The sequence below is a fragment of the Enhydra lutris genome, unplaced genomic scaffold (genome assembly GCF_002288905.1).
Source record: "Enhydra lutris kenyoni isolate GAN:26980312 unplaced genomic scaffold, ASM228890v2 scaffoldscaffold35, whole genome shotgun sequence".
NCBI classification, from domain to species: Eukaryota; Metazoa; Chordata; class Mammalia; order Carnivora; family Mustelidae; genus Enhydra; species Enhydra lutris.
The window spans coordinates 3,209,202-3,227,745 of NW_019154119.1; the positions used below are offsets into that span (position 1 = coordinate 3,209,202).

At 40.8% G+C, this 18,544-nt stretch overlaps 1 protein-coding gene across 7 annotated transcripts in view; it reads left to right on the forward strand.

Moving 5' to 3' along the window:
• Positions 1-18,544, forward strand: part of LOC111154095 (dystrobrevin beta) — a 243,675-nt gene that overhangs the window by 144,587 nt on the left and 80,544 nt on the right. For 6 of the 7 annotated variants that reach the window (XM_022513468.1, XM_022513471.1, XM_022513470.1 and 3 more), the window contains exon 10: positions 14,386-14,469. In XM_022513468.1, the coding sequence (XP_022369176.1) occupies positions 14,386-14,469 (84 nt within the window). Of the gene's footprint in view, positions 1-11,336; positions 11,349-14,385; positions 14,470-18,544 lie in introns of all 7 variants that reach the window. The other variant, XM_022513473.1, reaches the window with a different exon arrangement.

The following is an 18,544-nucleotide window of genomic DNA, read 5'->3' on the forward strand; positions in this document are numbered from 1 at the left end:
GCTTGTTGAAGAGGAGCTGTGGACTATTTTGTTTATGAGATTTTACGTGGAGTCGAAGTGCACCTGCTTTACTGACATGAGGCGGGAGTGTAACCCTCCTCCTGCTCTCCTCTGTGGTCACGAGGCCCCTCGCGGAGTCCTCTGATGCTCCGGGAGCACACGTGAAGCCACTGTTCTCGAACCAGCCCCTTCATTTCATAGACCGGCTAGCTGAGGCACAGAGGGCTTCATCGCCCAGCACCGTGTAGCTCGCTCAGGCTGCTTAGTACCAGAATCAGAGCAAGAACCCAGCTCTCCCCAACGCGTGTTGATTTCACTCCCCGCTGCTCTGGTTCCCCTTTGATGTGTTTTATTATAAAGTTAAGGTATTTCAGTCTCTGCTATGCCGTGGTTCTTTTTTCTCCCTTCAATTAATTGTACCCATTGTTGTTCGCATCGCACTTCACCTTCTGTGCTCTGCTCCCCTTTGTATATCCTCCGAGTTTGTAGCCTTGGAAGCTGTCCCATTGCTATTTTGTTTTTATTTTATTTCTGACATGTCATAGAAATCGGCTCTTTCATTTTCTGCCAAGAATTCAAACACACACATCCGTTTTATTCTTTAGGCTTTTAAAATTGATATCAAAGTGTTTATATGAACCTGCTAGCATTCTGACTTGTTGGGTTCTTTTCTCTCGCCTTTTTTTTATCTCGGCAAACGGTAGACTTCTCTGCCAGGCACTTCAGTTGTTAGTCTGGGTTTTGTTTCGACTTCCTCCTGTTTTTAGTGTAACACTTATGTATCTCGTACCGTTTTTGTTTTGTTTTTGTTTTACTGCAGCAAAAAAGTTCAGGGCCTGGGCAGCATTTTTGCTTGGACACTTAGGAAGCGTAAGGAAGTGGTGAAAATTAAGCCGGCCTTAGACCTAAGGCTGTAGTGTCTGGGTGGTGAGTGCAGAAAGGAAGGTGTTTGTCCTGATTTGGGAGACCAGTAGGAAATCAATGACTTGAGCAGAATGGCACGGGAGAGCTGGACTTAGGAACATGATTGCAGCCGTGCGAGTTCAGATGCGTAACCATCAAAAGTTGTCTGGACCCCAGCGGACTAACAGAAAGCCTCCCCGATGTTATGAATGTTCCGCCAGCCAAGGGCTGCTGCGTGGTGTTGCGGATGGTGATGCAGACCAGGCGCAGAGAGATGGAGGCTGTGGAGAAGAGGAAGGAGATCGGGGGGCATGGGGTGACTCAGAGCAGCTGGGATGTTCTTGTCCTGTGGGTGCCCCGCTGGAGGTGTCCCTGAAAGCCCAGCTGGGGCTCACACTGTACCCCTCCTGTCTCAGCTGCCCTCTGATGAGCTGCCCTTAGGAAGCAGGGAGCTCTTGACGTCCGAGGGGGAGGTAGACACCATTGTCTGTTTTTTTCACCCTGTGTTCCCATTACTTCCTGCAACAAAACAAAAAACCAAGCCTTACCAGTTTTCCCTTCCTCCTGACCCTGCCTACCTGGAACTGCTCGGCAGCCCCAGTCCGGCGGGCGGCTTTCCTCTCAGGCAGCAGGCAGTTAGGGGAGAACGTAAGGGGGTGCTCCGTAACAGCCCCATCAGAACGGAATTGCTGGCGGCATGAATTGGGTCAGTGATTTGCAGCAGAACTTGGATTTTCTTGCAAGACGTGTGGTTCATGTTTATGCGTCCAAGGAGAGGTCCCTGCTCTCTGTGCTACGTCTGCCTTTGTGTCCTCAGCTGCACTCCGCTGCTTGACGGGCTCGCTGAGGGAGCGCGGATGTGTGTCCACCTTCTGACGCATGGTTCTCCGTACCTGCTTTCCCCAAAATGCTCCGTGGGATAAACTACCTTGTGGAGAAGAGCCTTCGCCATGTGATGGTTCTGTTTCCTTAGAGACAGCATCAGTGTAATGCACTAGATGCCATGTCCATAGAGAAAGAAGAGGCATTTGCTACAGGACGTAAAGGTTTGATAGCTTTTCCTTGCCTTAATGTTTTTGCTGCTCGAGCTGCTGTGCTGATGATGATCATGTTTATTTTCGGCAGGATGCAAGAGCCTCTGGAACTTCCCAGGCATTTACTATAAAAAGGGGAAGCCCACTGTATCTTGTCCTGTCTGGTTCATGGTAAAAATACCTGAGAATCAGCTGTCTTCTCTAAGAATGTATCAGTTTCCATTTTTGAACACAGATTTCATAATAACCATATGAGCAAGTCAGGAAATGACATTGTTGCGTTGACCTTTCTGTGAACAGAAACTTGTCGAAGTATTTAAGTTGCCATCTTTTTCTCATCTTTCTAGAAATACAGGAGTTGACATCTACATAAAGTTTTGACTAGTTCCTCTCTAAATTTAATGAATAAAGAGAACAAAGAAGGAGGGATTCAGCATGGAAAGGTTTTTAAGATAAAATAGTACATTTCTGTTGATTTAGTTATCTGTCTTACAGACCCTTTCCCTGCTTTTTCAGTAGAATAATGTTAAGCTGAGCAACAGTACTAAATAAGTTGCTAATCCAGTCATTCATTTTGCAGTTCTGCCCTTTTCCAGAGTTAGAGCGAGGTATCTGGGTTCCTCAGGGTGTCTCTAGCTGCTGTCTGGTGGTGAAAGTTCAGTATAAAAATGTTTGTGGTAAACCTTTCCTTCCTGAGAAATATTTCATTATAAGTATTATACCGCAAATGGGTATGATGAACCTGCTAGAAATCGAAATTGAAGCATATGTGTCTGTTGGAAGGTCTTTTTTACATTGATGAATTAGTTGCAGTGTGTTTAGATTAGTAGTTGGTTTGGAAATTTAAATCTCTCTGTTGGTTCAATAATAGTAAGAGACCAATATCATAAATGTACTAATCTAGAAGTAAGAGAATCTTCATTATAAGTGTGTAACGTTATATTTATACTACATTTTCCATACCATATGTTTTTTTTTTCCCTCACCTTATGATTTTCCAAAAGGCAATTTTGTTTGTTTGTTTAACTTTGCTTTGGCAGATAACCATAGAACACGGTGGAGTAGCAGGAGATGGTTTTGGTCTGGTATGTAGAAATAAAGAGCAAAACATCACATTCCTCAAGGAGCATAAAAATGATCTGCACTTGTCATAACTGTTGTCAAGAGGCAGGGTGCTTTTTTTTTTTTAAAGATTTATTTTATTTGACACACACAGAGAGAAATCACAAGTAGTCAGAGAGGCAGGCAGAGAGAGAGGGGGAAGCAGGCTTTCCGATGAGCAGAGAGCCCGATGCGGGACTCGATCCCAGGACCCTGAGATCATGACCTGAGCTGAAGGCAGAGGCTTAACCCACTGAGCCACCCAGGCGCGCCCAGGCAGGGTACTTTTTGAAAGAGTAATAGAATCGTAGAGATAAAGGGGATCTTAGACTCTGCCTTCTTTCATATTTCACCAGAGCTATAGTTAGTGTCCTGTGTTACAGGTCATTGCTCCTCCCACGGATTCTCTTCCTCATAATAGAATAATTAGTTAAACTGTCTTTTTTTTTTTTTTTAAAGATTTTATTTATTTATTTGTCAGAGAGAGAGAGGGAGAGAGAGCAAGCACAGGCAGACAGAATGGCAGGCAGAGGCAGAGGAAGAAGCAGGCTCCCTGATGAGCAAGGAGCCCGATGCGGGACTCGATCCCAGGACGCTGGGATCATGACCTGAGCCGAAGGCAGCTGCTTAACCAACTGAGCCACCCAGGCGTCCCGATAAACTGTCTTTCTTACTAGATCATATATTGTTTCAATGTGGGGGTCCATGACTAGTTTTGTAGGCTGCTAAATTTTGGAGGGTAGTGACAAAGAAGAGAGAAACACATCCTACCTTCATCCTACAGTAGCGTTCATCTAGGCTGATGACCCCAGCAGAGATCCCAAAGTGCGTGGACGCTGCCACTTCACACTTGCCTTTTTAAGAAAGTTAATCTTTAAGTAAGGGAATATTTTTCATTGATTTGCTCTGCAACCTTTCTTTTCTAGAAACAATAACCTCTTTAGAGACTTGGTCCTCTCTCAGCCCTGTGTGGGCTGTTCTGCGAGTACTACCAACCCAAGTATTGGGCGCTCATGTTCCAGAGGGGATTTTCCGGGAATTCCCACTTGGAATGAGGGGAGAGGTTTTGTTCTCCAGTGGTGAGGCTACAGTTTTATTAGGCAAAAACTATTTCTTGTTAAGTGTAAAAAGCCACGAGATCTGTATAGACTCAGACCCAAAATGAGATCTCAGCAAGGATAAGAGTCAACATCCTAATGACATTCCAGTGTCCTGGAAGCCAGCTGCACCCCTACCCTTCTAGAAGTTTACTTATGAATTTAGTGATCACTTAGTGAAGACATTCAGTAAATTCCTCTTTTTTTCCCTAAAATACTTCAAGTCAGATCAAAAGCCAGTGATCCTGTTCTTCTGTGAGAGCTGTAATCTGAAATTTTCATTTGGATAATATAGGGATGCCTGCGGTAGGATGGTGAGTCTGTGGATTTGAATTATTCAGTGGTTTTAGAACCAGAAAAAAGTGGCTTCTGAGACTGGTTCTGCCACTTACTAATCTGTGACTTGGAGCATGTTAATTCTCTTCTTTGGCCTTTATTTCTTTATTAGTGAAATAGGAATACCATGAGGAGTAGTAACAGAATTCAAACAATGTATCTGAGGACCTAGCTCAAGGCTAATGCAACACTCATACTCAACAAACGTTAGTTCACTGCCCCTTCCCTCCCCAACCCTCTCCAGTGATCTAAAAGTTAAGAAATAAAGGCAGAATATACAGCAGATCTTCTAACTTCCATAGGATTTTTCTAGCTCTTTTGTTGTACTGGTCTTTAGTTAATTGTTGGAAGTAATTCAGTTGTCTTTCTTCATTAATAAATGATCTTACACATTTTTGGTTGTAAATGATAATTGTTGAGTCACATTTGACCTAAGAATTGTAATAGGCTAAGCTGAAGCTTAAGTGCTTGTTGTTGTGATGACGGATGATTATGAGGACCGATTGGTTTATAAACTTCTTGTCGCAGACACAACCTTCACTTTGTTTTTCGCTTTTTCTCAAAACCAGGACGGTACTGGGCATGAATACGGCATGGCTCTTACTTCCTTTGTATATTGATAAGGTCCTTCTTTCTTTAAATGGAGTTTGTAGTAATCAGAAGGCTTTGGTGGAGATACTGAAATTTCAGGATCATTTCTCTGATAAGAGAAGTGAGAAAGAATGTAACCTTGCCAAGGATGGGTATCTAGGGGAAGACTTGAAAGCAGGGGCGAAGAACAGCTTGCTGGAAGGACATGGAAAGCCCGAGTAGTTTGATAGATGAAAGAATGATGTGGTCGACACAGTGAATTTTGAATTTGTGTTAAAGTATGGTGAAATCTGCCTTGTGATCTTAAAGACGAGAATAATGTGATCAGAGTAGGGAAGATCATTTCAGAAGGAACACAGGTATCTAGAATTGAAGGCACATAGCTGTCTATAAAACTATTTAACTGAACGATTGAGTACCTCATGTTTAAAGTGCTGTTTGGGCAGTGATCAAGTAGATGAGAGCCTAAGGCATAATAAAATCTTCCCTTTCACACTGACAGTCCTAAACAACCCCAAAATCAGGTAAAAAGTTCCAAAGGGGGTGATTGGCAGATCACTGTCAAGGTTAAAGGGGATTGTAGGACTGCAGCCTTAACCTGTGTAATCAGAAGAATATTCTGGGAGGAAGAGCAAGATAATGAGCAAATACTTTCAAAAGTCTAGGGTAGGGTTAAGTAGCCACCTATCTGGACGCCTTCCTACAGAAGGACTTCTGTCAGAGGGCCGGCAGAAGGGTGATAGCCGCCACAGCTGCCCGGGTCCTCACTGGTTTTCTCAGGCTGCGGCTGGCTTTGTTCATGCACCCCTTTATTCACGCACAATATTTTAAGTAGCAGTTTTGCTTAAATAATGATACTGTATTTTCACATCCCTGGTTAGAGAGCTCTACCCAAAAAGTGATTACCTCTGGAGCTGAGTCATCCTAGAAAACCAAAATAAGTAATTACACTCAATGCTGGTCCTGAGTCCAGTGTTAAACTACTTCTTCTTCTTCTTTTTTTTTTTTAAATTAGTAGTCTGGCTGATAGAATAGATAGTTTGCTCATTAAATATATGTAGTTTGTTAGGCTGAGATGAGGAATCCAAAAGACCTTTGAAATTAAGATTAGATTTTAAATTCATCTTAATAAATTAGAGATTTGGGGCGCCTGGGTGGCTCAGTGGGTTAAAGCCTCTGCCTTCAGCTCAGGTCATGATCCCAGGGTCCTGGGATCGAGCCCCGCATCAGGCTCTCTGCTCCGCAGGGAGCCTGCTTCCTCCCCTCTCTCTCTGCCTCCCTCTCTGCCTGCTTGTGATCTCTGTCTGTCAAATAAATAAAATCTTTAAAAAATAAATAAATAAATTAGAGATCTGTTTTTGGAGGAGACAGTTTATAGTAGCTTATCTCGTTTTCCTTGAGGCAGCCTAGAGGTGGCGAAGGGTGGGAGCTCTGCAGCCGGATGGTCTGAGTTCAGATAGGCATTTGTAATACAGAGCTCTGATGATGTGATGGGGGGAGAACACATCACCCCAAAACTATACTCCAGGGGTATGTAGTTTCACCTTCCTATAGAAACAACTTTTTAATTGACCTATAGAAATAGATTATTTCCTATAGAAATAATTTTTAGAAACTGTGATCTAACACCATGCCTTTGTTTTTAATTCCAAGACTAAACAGTCTCAAGTGAGCTCTTCTAATGGCGCGGCAATCCAAGGTAGTCGAGACACTGCTGTAGTGATTACAAGCAGAGACACAAGAGCCATACTGTACTTCCTTGGCTCAGATCCTCCTTCTGCCCCAATTTGGCTGTGACCTCAGGGCCATTCCTTCTCTCTGTGCCTTGGTGTCTCCCCTGTAAAATAAAGTTAATAATAGTATCTGTTGGGGCGCCTGGGTGGCTCAGTGGGTTAAAGCCTCTGCCTTCAGCTCAGGTCATGATCCCAGGGTCCTGGGATCGAGCCTCGCATCAGGCTCTCTGCTCCGCAGGGAGCCTGCTTCCTCCCCTCTCTGCCTGCCTCTCTGCCTACTTGTGATCTCTGTCTGTCAAATAAATAAATAAAATCTTAAAAAAATAAAAAAAAATAATAGTCTCTGTCTCGTTGGGGATTGTGAGGTTTAAATAAGTGAATCCTTGGGAAATGTTTGAGCTAAGCGTGATGTGTAGTGAGCGCTCAACCAGTACTCGTGCTCCTGTTACTGACGACAATCCGTTCTGCGATCCCTTGATGAAGTCACGTAGGCCGACTGGCTTTGGCTGCAGGCGTTACAGAAACAGTTACCAGATACACCCGCTGGTTATGCCATCGCTCTGTGCTCCGAGAATCATCTCACCAGAGCTGAAGTTAATAGAAAAGGGACTTCTCGACCACACTGCAGTCCTCTGTACTCTGCCCACAGCCGGGCTAACTCATGACCAGCAAATACTGCCTGGGAGCCTGAGCCATGTCTCCCACTCTGCCCCGTAGTCAAAATACAGTGATTCCAACACACACACACATACGCACATTTCTTACAGTCTGGTAGAGGAGATAATGTAGCCTGATCTCACGCATTTTCTGGACTTTCTTTGGTGGTGGGGGGGGAGTATGGTGGTAAGGGTATTGGGGGGCTGTGCAGTTTTGTATCTACTTAAATCATTTAAAGGTCTTTTGTCTACTAACAGAGTCTCAGTTCATTAAGCATTTTCCTTCCTTTTGCTTTCTTAATAATAACAAAAATAGTATACTACTTTAGAGAATTTGACTCAGTGGTGTTAAAAGTTTCTATTTTACCTTTTTGTCTTTTTTCCCCCTATGGAGGGAAGCAGAGGGAGAGAATCTCAAGCAGGCTCCATGCTTAGCACAGAGCCCGATGAGGGGCTCAATCCCAAAACCCAAGATCTTCACCTGAGCCCAAATCAAGAGTTGGATGCTTAACTGACTGAGCCACCCAGGCACACCTTTTCTTTTTGTCTTTTTTCCCCTACTTTATAATTTATTTATTTATTTATTTTTTTACATTAAGCATCTTCTCTGAAAATCAGGAAAAATTTAACTGGAGAATTTGTGGAAATACAGGAAAGTATAAATAGACAGGAGAAAGTTACCCATAATTAAGCTTCTCTTAACATTTTGACATATTTCCTTCAGATACTTTGTTTTATACTTATTATATTATTTTATTATAATATTATATTATTATTATATTTTAATATTATTATTTAGCTGAGACCATGGTATGTGCATGTATAATTTTATCTTATTTTACAGGGTTACTGTGAGGATAAAATAAATAATATATTTAAGGCTTTAAATACTGTGTCTGATAGGTATGCCTCAAACATTCAATAATTGTTAACTATTATTGTAGCTATGTTGCCCTTCTTTTTTACCTCTTACGTGCTAAGCATTTAGAAAGGCTTAATCATTATATTTTAATGACAGTGTAATATCCTATAATTATGAATATACTAGGGCTTACTTTTCCTTCCCCTCATATATGAACATTTAAGTTTCTTCCAGAATTATTTTTTGTAAATAATATTTCCATAAATATTTTAAAATACAAACCTACCTTTGCATTTCTGATTAATTCCTTGGAATAGATTCTAGAAAGGGAATTGCTGAGTCAAGCTGAACATTTTTAAAGATCTTTGGTGGATGTGTTGCCAGATTGCCCTCTGGAAATTTTGCTTAACTTCATACTTTCACTCTTACTTAGTAAATTTATGAGCTGTGTCAGAAAATCCCCTCCAGCACTAAGGATTACCTTTTTAAAAAACATCATTATTATTTTTAGAAGGAAAATGGTCTATAATTTTAATATTTTTTTTCATAATTAAAGTATTTTTATGTTATTTATATATCTTTTTTTAAAGGTCTATTTTCACTTTGCCCTTTTATTAAATTGAAACGTAAATAATTTTGTTATAAATTTGTGTGACTCCCTTATAAATTAAGGCTACTAATTCTTGCTCTGTCACATTTACTGAAATAGTGTCCTAAATTTATATTTTTCTTTCTTTTCTGATTTTTAAAATTCAAATTAATATCCTTTTCCTTCCTAATTTTTCCATTACTTTTGGCCTTAGCAAATCCTTTCTATCTATAGACCCATATGTTTTTTTCTAATTTATATAATTTAACATTTACATTTAGCTCTTTAACATCTAGAAATATGTTTTTCTTTATGCAGTAAGGTGATCTCAATATTTTCCCATGGCATGTTACAGTTTTTCTTACTTCTATTAAATACTTATTGCATTATATTGTAATTATTTTTCTGTAAATTATTTTTATTATAAATAATTTTTCTTCCTTATAGGACTTAAGTTTTTTTTTTTAATTTTTTTAAAGATTTTATTTATTTATTTGACAGACAGAGATCACAAGTAGGCAGAGAGGCAGGCAAAGAGAGAGGAGGAAGCAGGCTCCCTGCTGAACAGAGAGCCCGATGTGGGGCTCGATCCCAGGACCCTGAGATCATGACCTGAGCTGAAGGCAGAGGCTTAACCCACTGAGCCACCCAGGCGCCCCAGGACTTAAGTTTTTATCTCTTTGATTTTTATCCCTAGCAGCTAGCACCATACCACCTACTTTGTAGAGAACAAATAGTTGATAAATGAAAAAAGAAATATACAGTTATATATAATTTGTCCTTAAGATTTTAAATGCATGATGAAGTATTCATCATCTGTTCCTAGCTTTCAAAACCCTAAGAGAGATTCTGTAGCAGTTTTAATTTTAAGTTAGTCTACATGCTAGAGCATCCACTAGAATGAACTGGTGTGGTCTGGTCATAAGAGAAGTAATGTGAAAATGCCTTGTACCAGTAAGTGAAATTTTTACTTTACGATAAGAGGTGTATCTGACCAGTAACTGGAAGTTCTTTACCTGTTATCTAAGCCATCCTCTTACTGGATATTTCCCCAAACCTATACTGCTCTATCTGAAAACAGTAAATAAAAATACACCTTTATAGTGATTAGAACTTAAATGAATAGCTACAATTTAAATGACTATTCTCGATTATTTTCAAACTTGTTATGGCACCTGGGTTCCTATTCTCCTGTTTCCAACTGCTTTCTAGGTATCACATACCTGTACTTATCCATGCAACTTCAAATTCAGCAATTTCAAAAGTGAAATCCTCTCCACTTATTCTGTCTACCCAACACCAAATCCTATTTCCTCCTCTTGTGTTCCCTGGTTTGGATATCGGTATCATGAACCACCAGTAGTCATTCTTGGCCCACTAACCCCACGTACTGACTCAGTTCTTGTACCTTATCTTTTTTATTTTATTTTTTTTTATCATCTCAGCAGTATTTTTCCTTTTCTCTCTTTCCCACTGTCAACCCTTATAATCCCTGACCTGGACAATTGTCATAACCTCTTAATTGGTCTCCCAGCTTCCATACCATCCTCCTTCCCAATCCATTCTACATAAGTGATTTTTAAATGGAGTAAGCGTTATAAAAAGTCCTCTTTCCCCTCAAGACTGAGATTCACTAAACTGAGGGGGAGACCTTAGTACCTTTTTTACAGAAAGCTTCAAAGATTATTCCTGTGCACACCCTTGATTAAAACCGGTGATTTACAAGTTTCTCAGGTTATGTTTTCAAGGCCCAGTTTCCTTTGACTTGAAAGTGTTCCGTGCTTCCCCCACTGCCTCTAGTATAAAGTCCAAACTTCTTAGCTTGTGGTAGAACAGGCTTCATTCACATCCTGGCCCTAATCTACTTTCCAGAGTCATTTTTCAGCTACTCCCTTTCAAGTGCTTTTGGGTCTAGACAACTAAGTTGGCCCCAAATATGTCACGTACTTTTGGGTTTCAATCCCTTTTTCCAAATCACTTTGTCCATCTAGGGTGCCCTTAACTTTTTTTCTGTAGCTGGGAATGTCTCTCCTCAGTGTTAGCTCCCCCTGCCTGCACTTGCCCCTCCTTCTTCCAGGCGGGAGTCACTGCTTTTCACTGGACTCCTCAACACTTTGTATTTGTTTTGCTGCTCTCACTACTTTGCATTCATTTAATAATTCAATAATTTGTTTACATATCTGTCTTCATCAATATATGATTATGTTATTGAGGTGAAGATAGTCTTACTTATCTTTTATGAGTAGACACCCAGTAAGAATGCTTCTTTCCTTTTGATTAAGATTTTTAAAATTCTCTCCAAGTCTTCTTTTTATACCCACCTCTTCTGCCTGGCAGATTATGTCCCTCGGCAGCATCCATTTGCTTCTATCTTCTCATCAAAAAATTGGCATGTCTTATGAACAAAGAAGGAGCCTCCCGAATTTGTACAAAGTGATGGTTGGTGGTCAGTTGAGTATCACAGAACTCACTAGTGTCTAAAGATACCTTGCTGAGATCTTCACCAAAGGAAGATGTAGAACATCTTGTGGCCTGTTCAAGGTATTCAACAGGTTTTGAATGTTAAAGACAGCCACAAAAACTGATCTGATAACTTGGATCAATTCTGCTTTGTAAGTTTCTATAACTGGTACCATTGATGTCTACTTCACACCTGGAAGCATTCTTTTGCTGTCTTATAGGAACTATGAAACATTTTTTAAGCCGAAAGTCATTTATGGTGTATTACATCTTCTAAGACCACGTCTGAATTGTTGGCTTTCACGGTGAATTGTGGGTCTAGTGGTAGATCCTACAGTAAAGACACCATTTATGTTTTCAAATACCTCTTCCATCTTGGACTACAAACACATAGTACCTATTTCTCTATCAAAATGTGCTAGAAGTTCACAAAGGCTTGGAAGTTTGGGGGGAGTTACGATTAGCTTCCAACTTACAATGTAATCATTACTGTCTGGTTCTGAATATTGGAGAAGAGGCTCTGATATGTGTACTCTAAGATAATAATTGTGCCTGATATCTCACAAGAGATAGAGATGATTATTAATGACTTTTGTGGTATCAGACCAAACAAAATACTCCAAATCATGAAATTTTATCACATGGATCCATGTGTAAGAAATTTTTAAAAAGTTTTTTTTCTGTTATTTTTCCTCTGAGAATATCAGACAGGAAACTGAATGTAGTAGTATCTTCAATATTGAAAAATACTAGGTAACTACATTAGTTCTGAAAGCAACATGAGCATGTCCTTATCTTATTTGGGATATGGATTATGAATAATAATATATTAAGGAGGCAAAGCCCATTCTATTTTCAGGAGCAGAATGTTTCTGGTGCCCTCAAGTATGAAAAGCTGTGGTGTTGGATTTGTTTCTCTCATAGGAATTGTCTCCTTGTTGCATTTGGACAATTGATTTCAAAGGACTAGAGACAAAATATAAATTTAGGATGAAAATTAAGTTAATCTCTGTGTTCATTTTTTTTTTTTTTAAAGATTTTGTTTATTTATTTGTCAGAGAGAGAGAGGGAGAGCAAGTACAGGCAGACAGAGTGGCAGGCAGAGGCAGAGGGAGAAGCAGGCTCCCTGCCGAGCAAGGAGCCCGATGCGGGACTCGATCCCAGGACGCTGGGATCATGACCTGAGCCGAAGGCAGCTGCTTAACCAACTGAGCCACCCAGGCATCCCTCTCTGTGTTCATTTTTATTAGTCAGCCTAAAATGATTGATTGATTGATTATAACTCAGCACAGCAACCAGCATCAATAGGCTTGAAAGTTTGGGGGCAATATTGGACACCTGCCTGGAAGATAGGTAGGGCGATGAATAATGTGGAATTACATCGTCACCTAGAAAGGCATATTTCAATTCTGAATGTCTTCGTGACTTGTCACCTAAAGGGAGGAAAATGTAACAATAAGCATAGTGTTGTGGCTTAAAAATCAAGAGCCCTGGGACGCCTGGGTGGCTCAGTTGGTTGGACGACTGCCTTCGGCTCAGGTCATGATCCTGGAGTCCCGGGATCGAGTCCCGCGTCGGGCTCCCAGCTCCGCGGGGAGTCTGCTTCTCTCTCTGACCTTCTCCTCGCTCATGCTCTCTCTCAAATAAATAAATAAAATCTTTAAAAAAAAAAAAAATCAAGAGCCCTAAAATACATAAATAAATAAATAAATAAAATAAAAAATAAAAATCAAGAGCCCTAAATCCGTTCCCTGCAAATTACATACCATCTTTGATCCTCTCCATTAAATGAAAAATCATTTAAAATATTTCCTTACCCAGAAATGAAATTGAGTTAAAAGAAAGGGAGGAGTGTATATAGACAGATGTAGAGACAGGTAGGTAGGTAGGTAGGTAGGTATGCAGTTAGGGTGACTGATCTATCCCTTTTAACCTTTCCTTTAGATTCCTTGGCTTTACCTGAAAATTTTCCCTTGAGTCTCTCTTTGAGTGTATTATAAAACCTGCAAAATAGCAAAGGCTCTAGTCCCTTAATATTCACCAAGACTTGCTAAGTATAACCTCTACAAAAACACTTCACATAATTAACTCAGCACTTCAATATAAGGAGACACCAGGAGCTAGTTCCCAAGCACCTGAATATGAGAGGACTTTTCTGCTTCACTTTTGGGCTTTGATGGTCAAATTTCTCTGAAAAGTACTTCTTTCAATTTAGGGGAGGAAGTGAGCGATTTCCCAGGAGTAATATTTAGCAATAGTCATGTGGCTCCACATGCGAGACAGAAACCCTTTGTAGCTGAACGTGGTGGGGAGGGAGACCAGCTGAAGATAGCTGAAGGGCAAAATCATAAATTCCTTTTGGTAAGTTTGGATTTGTTCCTTTAAGACTCTCCAAGAGGGAGCAATAGACCTAGCCTCCAGAAAACCAGTGTTAAAGACAAGTTATTAAAAATACTTACTTTCAAATTTAAATTTGGATTAGGTTATAAAAGAAAGCATTCTAATTAAAGGATCAGTATAAAATATGGGTTGATTATTAAGATTCTAGTAAAGGACCAATAATAGTCTCTTTTGGTAACCAGTATGGAAACTAAGCCTGAGGGAAGACAGTGAACTTTAACCAAATCAGGAAAAACACGTATGTTGCTGTTGTGACCTGTGTAATATGCCACAAACATCAAAGGTCTCCTAACTCTGGAAACACCTAAAATGCAGAGAAATTAAGTAGCAACTCAGACTTGTATACTGAACTATGAAACAAAAGCCAGAGGAGTCATCTCCCTGTCACGGTGTGTGGGTCATTGGTCACTCCTGGTACAGCATAGCTCTGTGGTCCACGGGCTTTGAGCTCGAGAACCCTTCTTATGGAGTTTGCTTGGGCTGCACCTATCGATTCCCACCCGGCTCCCACTGTGCTTATCAGGTGGAATGATAGTTGGTTCCTTTGCTCTTATCACTCTTTCATTTGTTTCCCCTGGTCATGTTGGTAATTATTAATACAATGTAAATGTCTTTGCTTTCAGTCCCCCTCGCCCGCTGGCTAATATGAATGACACCCTGGTGAGCCACGCCTCAGCGTCTTCTGGAGTGCCCACCCCCACCAAGAGGTATGTCGGGTTCACACCTCAGTCACTGCTCAGAGTTGGCCTGGCCTGGGGAGCAGAGCATTCCACGGGATGGAAAGGACTGGCTTTCTTTCTCCTTCTTTAACTGTCTTTTAATATTATTTTCTAATTTTTTCCTTCCTTTTCTCCCGACTAACTCATAAATATAACAACCAAAGGAGTCTACTTGTGAGTGGTGCCTGGGGCGTAAGCTCTCACTTGTGACAAGCAGTGAATATAGTGTCAAAGCAGATTAGGTACTTAGGAGATTTTTTTTTTATTAACATTAAACAATATTTTGATGATCATGAATTACAACAATTTTGCATTTGTGTTCTTTAAATGTCAGAGATGGTTTCTGCTTCCTGATTAGACTGTGTGAATTGAATTAATCCCTGATATTCACCTAAATCATTCTGTATATGATTCATGAACATTTACATTGAAAGCGGAGTCTCTCTCTCAGTTATACAAGGAGTTTCCCTTTAGGGTCCTACAAGGAACTGGAACTGTGTACTCCTTTATCTTCTTTATTTAATTTACTCTTCTCCAGAATTCTCTTAGGCAGGACTTAAAAGAGCTCTATAAAATGGCTTACTTTCTGTTTGATTTAAGCTGTTCCATAATCAGAGCATTGCAGAAACTCCCTCAAGGGCACAGCCATTAAAGAATTCTTTCTAATAGTCATCACCCAGAGAGAGGAAAAAAAAAAAAAAAACAACAAAGACATTCCAGCTGACTCCCCAAGTTCTTCCTGAAGAAAACTACTTTGTGCCATATGTACTGATTGCTTTGGATTAATTCAGCTATAGAAATGTCATCTGCTTACTGATACTTTGACTTAACATATAATACATAATACCTAAGATCAACTGTATTTGTTCCCATTGGCTAAAACTCCTAGAGCACTGTTTCCCAAACTTGACTGATGAGAAGACTCGGAAAAATCATCTAGGTCAGTTGTTAAAAATATAATCTTCTGGGACCACATCAAACCCAGTGGATCCTGAGATCCTGAGAAGCTACACCTTCAACAATAAGTTTTCCAGGGGATTCTTACATCAAGCAAGTTTGGGATGGAGCCTTGGGAGGAAGTTGAGGAGTATGCTGTAGGCTGCCCTGGAGTAGAACAGTTAATAAATTTAATAAATCAGAGTGATCTGATAATGCAGTGTTACCACTGGGAGACTCAAGGCTGACCAGGTGAGAGTGCTTGCCCACCACCTTCCTGAGACGCTGCCAGCAGGGAACAGCCACACCGCTTCCTCTGGGCAGAGCTGAGGGGTACTGGTGACTAGAGCGTAGACGTGAGCCAGGCTCTTAGCATTCGAATCTCCACCCTCCTATCACCTTGAACAAGATCCGTACCTTCATCTTTCAAATTTATAGAATGGGAACAATAATAGTGTCTACCTTGTGGGGGTTATGTGAGAGTTTAAAATAGTTTTCATTATTTAAGAAGTAAACTAATGAGAGAACAAGTGGGTAAGAAACGGTAACTTATAAATAATACCCTTTCAAGGAAGAACAGAGCTTCTGCAAGGATACAGAACAAGTAAACCTCTCCCATCTACCTAGATACTGCCACCACCCTCGCTGGCCGTGGTCCTTAGGTTTTTTTTAATTTTTTATTTATTTATTTTATTTTTATTTTTTAAAGATTTTATTTATTTATTTGACACAGAGAGAGAGAGAGAGATCACAAGTAGGCAGAGAGGCAGGCAGAGAGAGAGGAGGAAGCAGGCTCCTCGCTGAGCGGAGACCCCGATGCGGGGCTTGATCCCAGGACCCTGAGATCATGACCTGAGCTGAAGGCAGAGGCTTAACCCACTGAGCCACCCAGGCATCCCATTCTTAGTTTTTTTTATGTTAAAACACCTTAGCATTCAAATCCAGACCCAGAATCTAAACTAGTCTAAATCCCAGCTTCAGGGGTGTTCCCATTTCAAAACCAGGAAGCCAAGGTGGATTATTGAACCAAGTCAGCTCGCGGGTGGTAGACTGGTCTTAGCAATGCTGGCTATTAGGGTTTCACTTCATCTGAGTTCTTCTCTTCATTTACTCGTTTTGTCACTCTGAGTCACTTGAGTCCCTGAGGGCCCCAAGTGCCTGGTGACTTGCAGTGACTGCAGCTAAACGTAGCTGCCAGAGGCTGGTGGGGGGCGGGGGGGGGGCTCTTTCTGAACAATGTTTTGCTGCTTGAGAAGACAGAGACAGGGAACTCATCATCATCATAATCTCACTGCTGCCTCTGCGCTGGGTGCCGCCTCGGTAAGCCCCAGGTGGAGGATCCCTCACGAGCGCAGTTGTCACTCACGAAGTATCTGCCTCTGCTGAAGCAGTTTCAGGTGGTGTACTGTAGCCTGGACTAAGATTTATTTTAAAGTCAGCGTTTTAGCTAGTACGGCTTTCCGGCCGAGGTAGGTCTGGTAGAGCTGGTCAACCCTCCTGATGGCTGTCACACTGCATGGGGTTGAGCCGCGGGAAAAAGGCAGCCGGAGCCCTTAGAGGCCTGCAGGCCCTCACGGAAGATGGGGCGCCTTCATTTATCAAGGAGAGTAGTTGCTGGAGTAGAGGCCACATGGAAACAAGGTGCAACCCTACCAATAACGTAGTCCTTAGAATTTTAGGAGATTTCATTTGTATTTGGGATGAGATTATGATGTACCGTGTGGACTTCGTTGCGTAAGTCATAGATTGGTCTTTTTGTGGCCCAAGTTACCAAACTAGTGTAAATTTCTAGCTAGTATTTATTCTGTGTACTTCCTTAAGTACACAGAAATACTTTCCTGCTCTGAATGTCATCAGACCTGTGTCTCCAGAGTCTGATGAAACCTAGGAACCCAGCACATCAGCCAAGTCACAGACCCTCCTCTGCTGGGCCAGAGTCCTCAAGGGGATTGAAGCTACTCTCCAGAAATAAGAGGTGTCCTTTAGAACTCAGCGTAAGACATAAATCACTGAATTAGGCAAGAACATGCACAGTAGTAAAAATGCAGAAAAAATTTAAGAGCTACAGTTTTTCAATAGGCAGCGGGTGTAAAAATAACAGCCACAAAGGGTCAAAAATACTGTGTTAGTCCAAATAGAAGGTCGTCACAAATGTGAGAGTTACTTTTTATCTTTTTTTTTCTTTACTTTTTAAAGATTTACTTATTTTAGAAAGAGAGTGGGTGCATGCGCATGTGTGGGATAAAGGACAGAGGGAGAGGGAGAGATAGAGAATCCTCAAGCTCTTTCCCTGCTGAGTGCAGAGCCCAGCATGGGGCTCAATCCCAGGAGTCCGAGATCATACCTGAGCCAAAATCACGGGTTGGACACTTAGCCGACTGAGCAACCCAGGAGCCCCCAGGGTTACTTACTAAAGAAAGAAACTTTATCTGTTGCAAAGATGCTGGCTGTCACGTGAGATACTATGAATTCTGTTCCTGAGAGGGTCCACTTTGCAGTTTGCTCTGCGTAATATTCATTTCATATGCCTATATTGACGTTGCTATAAATGAATAGAAATTCCATTTTTGCTTCAGTCTAAATCATTTCTGGACATTTCCTTGCTTTTAAAAGAACCAAAACAATACATTTAAAAACAAACAATGCAAAACTTTCAAAACTTTAAAGCAGAGGCTTAAAATCCCCCCCTTCTACCTGATTTCCTCCGAGACTTACTTCAGTCCCTCTTCTTCCGCAGGGTTCAGAATGTGAATGGTGATATTATTCTCTGGACTATTGTAGTGTTTTTAATCATAATGTACTTTCAGACCAATATGGTAAATGATGCAAATTTTTTTAATATCTCCTGAAGCCTTAGCTTTATGAATTTTTATGAATATTTAAATTTTCACAATTCTGTGGGCATTTCATAGAACTATGGCAGTAACAAAAACTTGAAATACGAAACTGCTGCTTTGTGCATTTGGTTGGTATATTCGTTATCAACTTCCGGTATTAAAATTTAATATAAAAAAGCACAAACCCAGTTAAGCAAGATGAAAAAGTCTAAGTTTTAATGATCTGCTCTGTAGCATTGTGTTCCTAGTGAATACTCTACACTTAAAAATTTGTTAAGTGGGTAGATTTC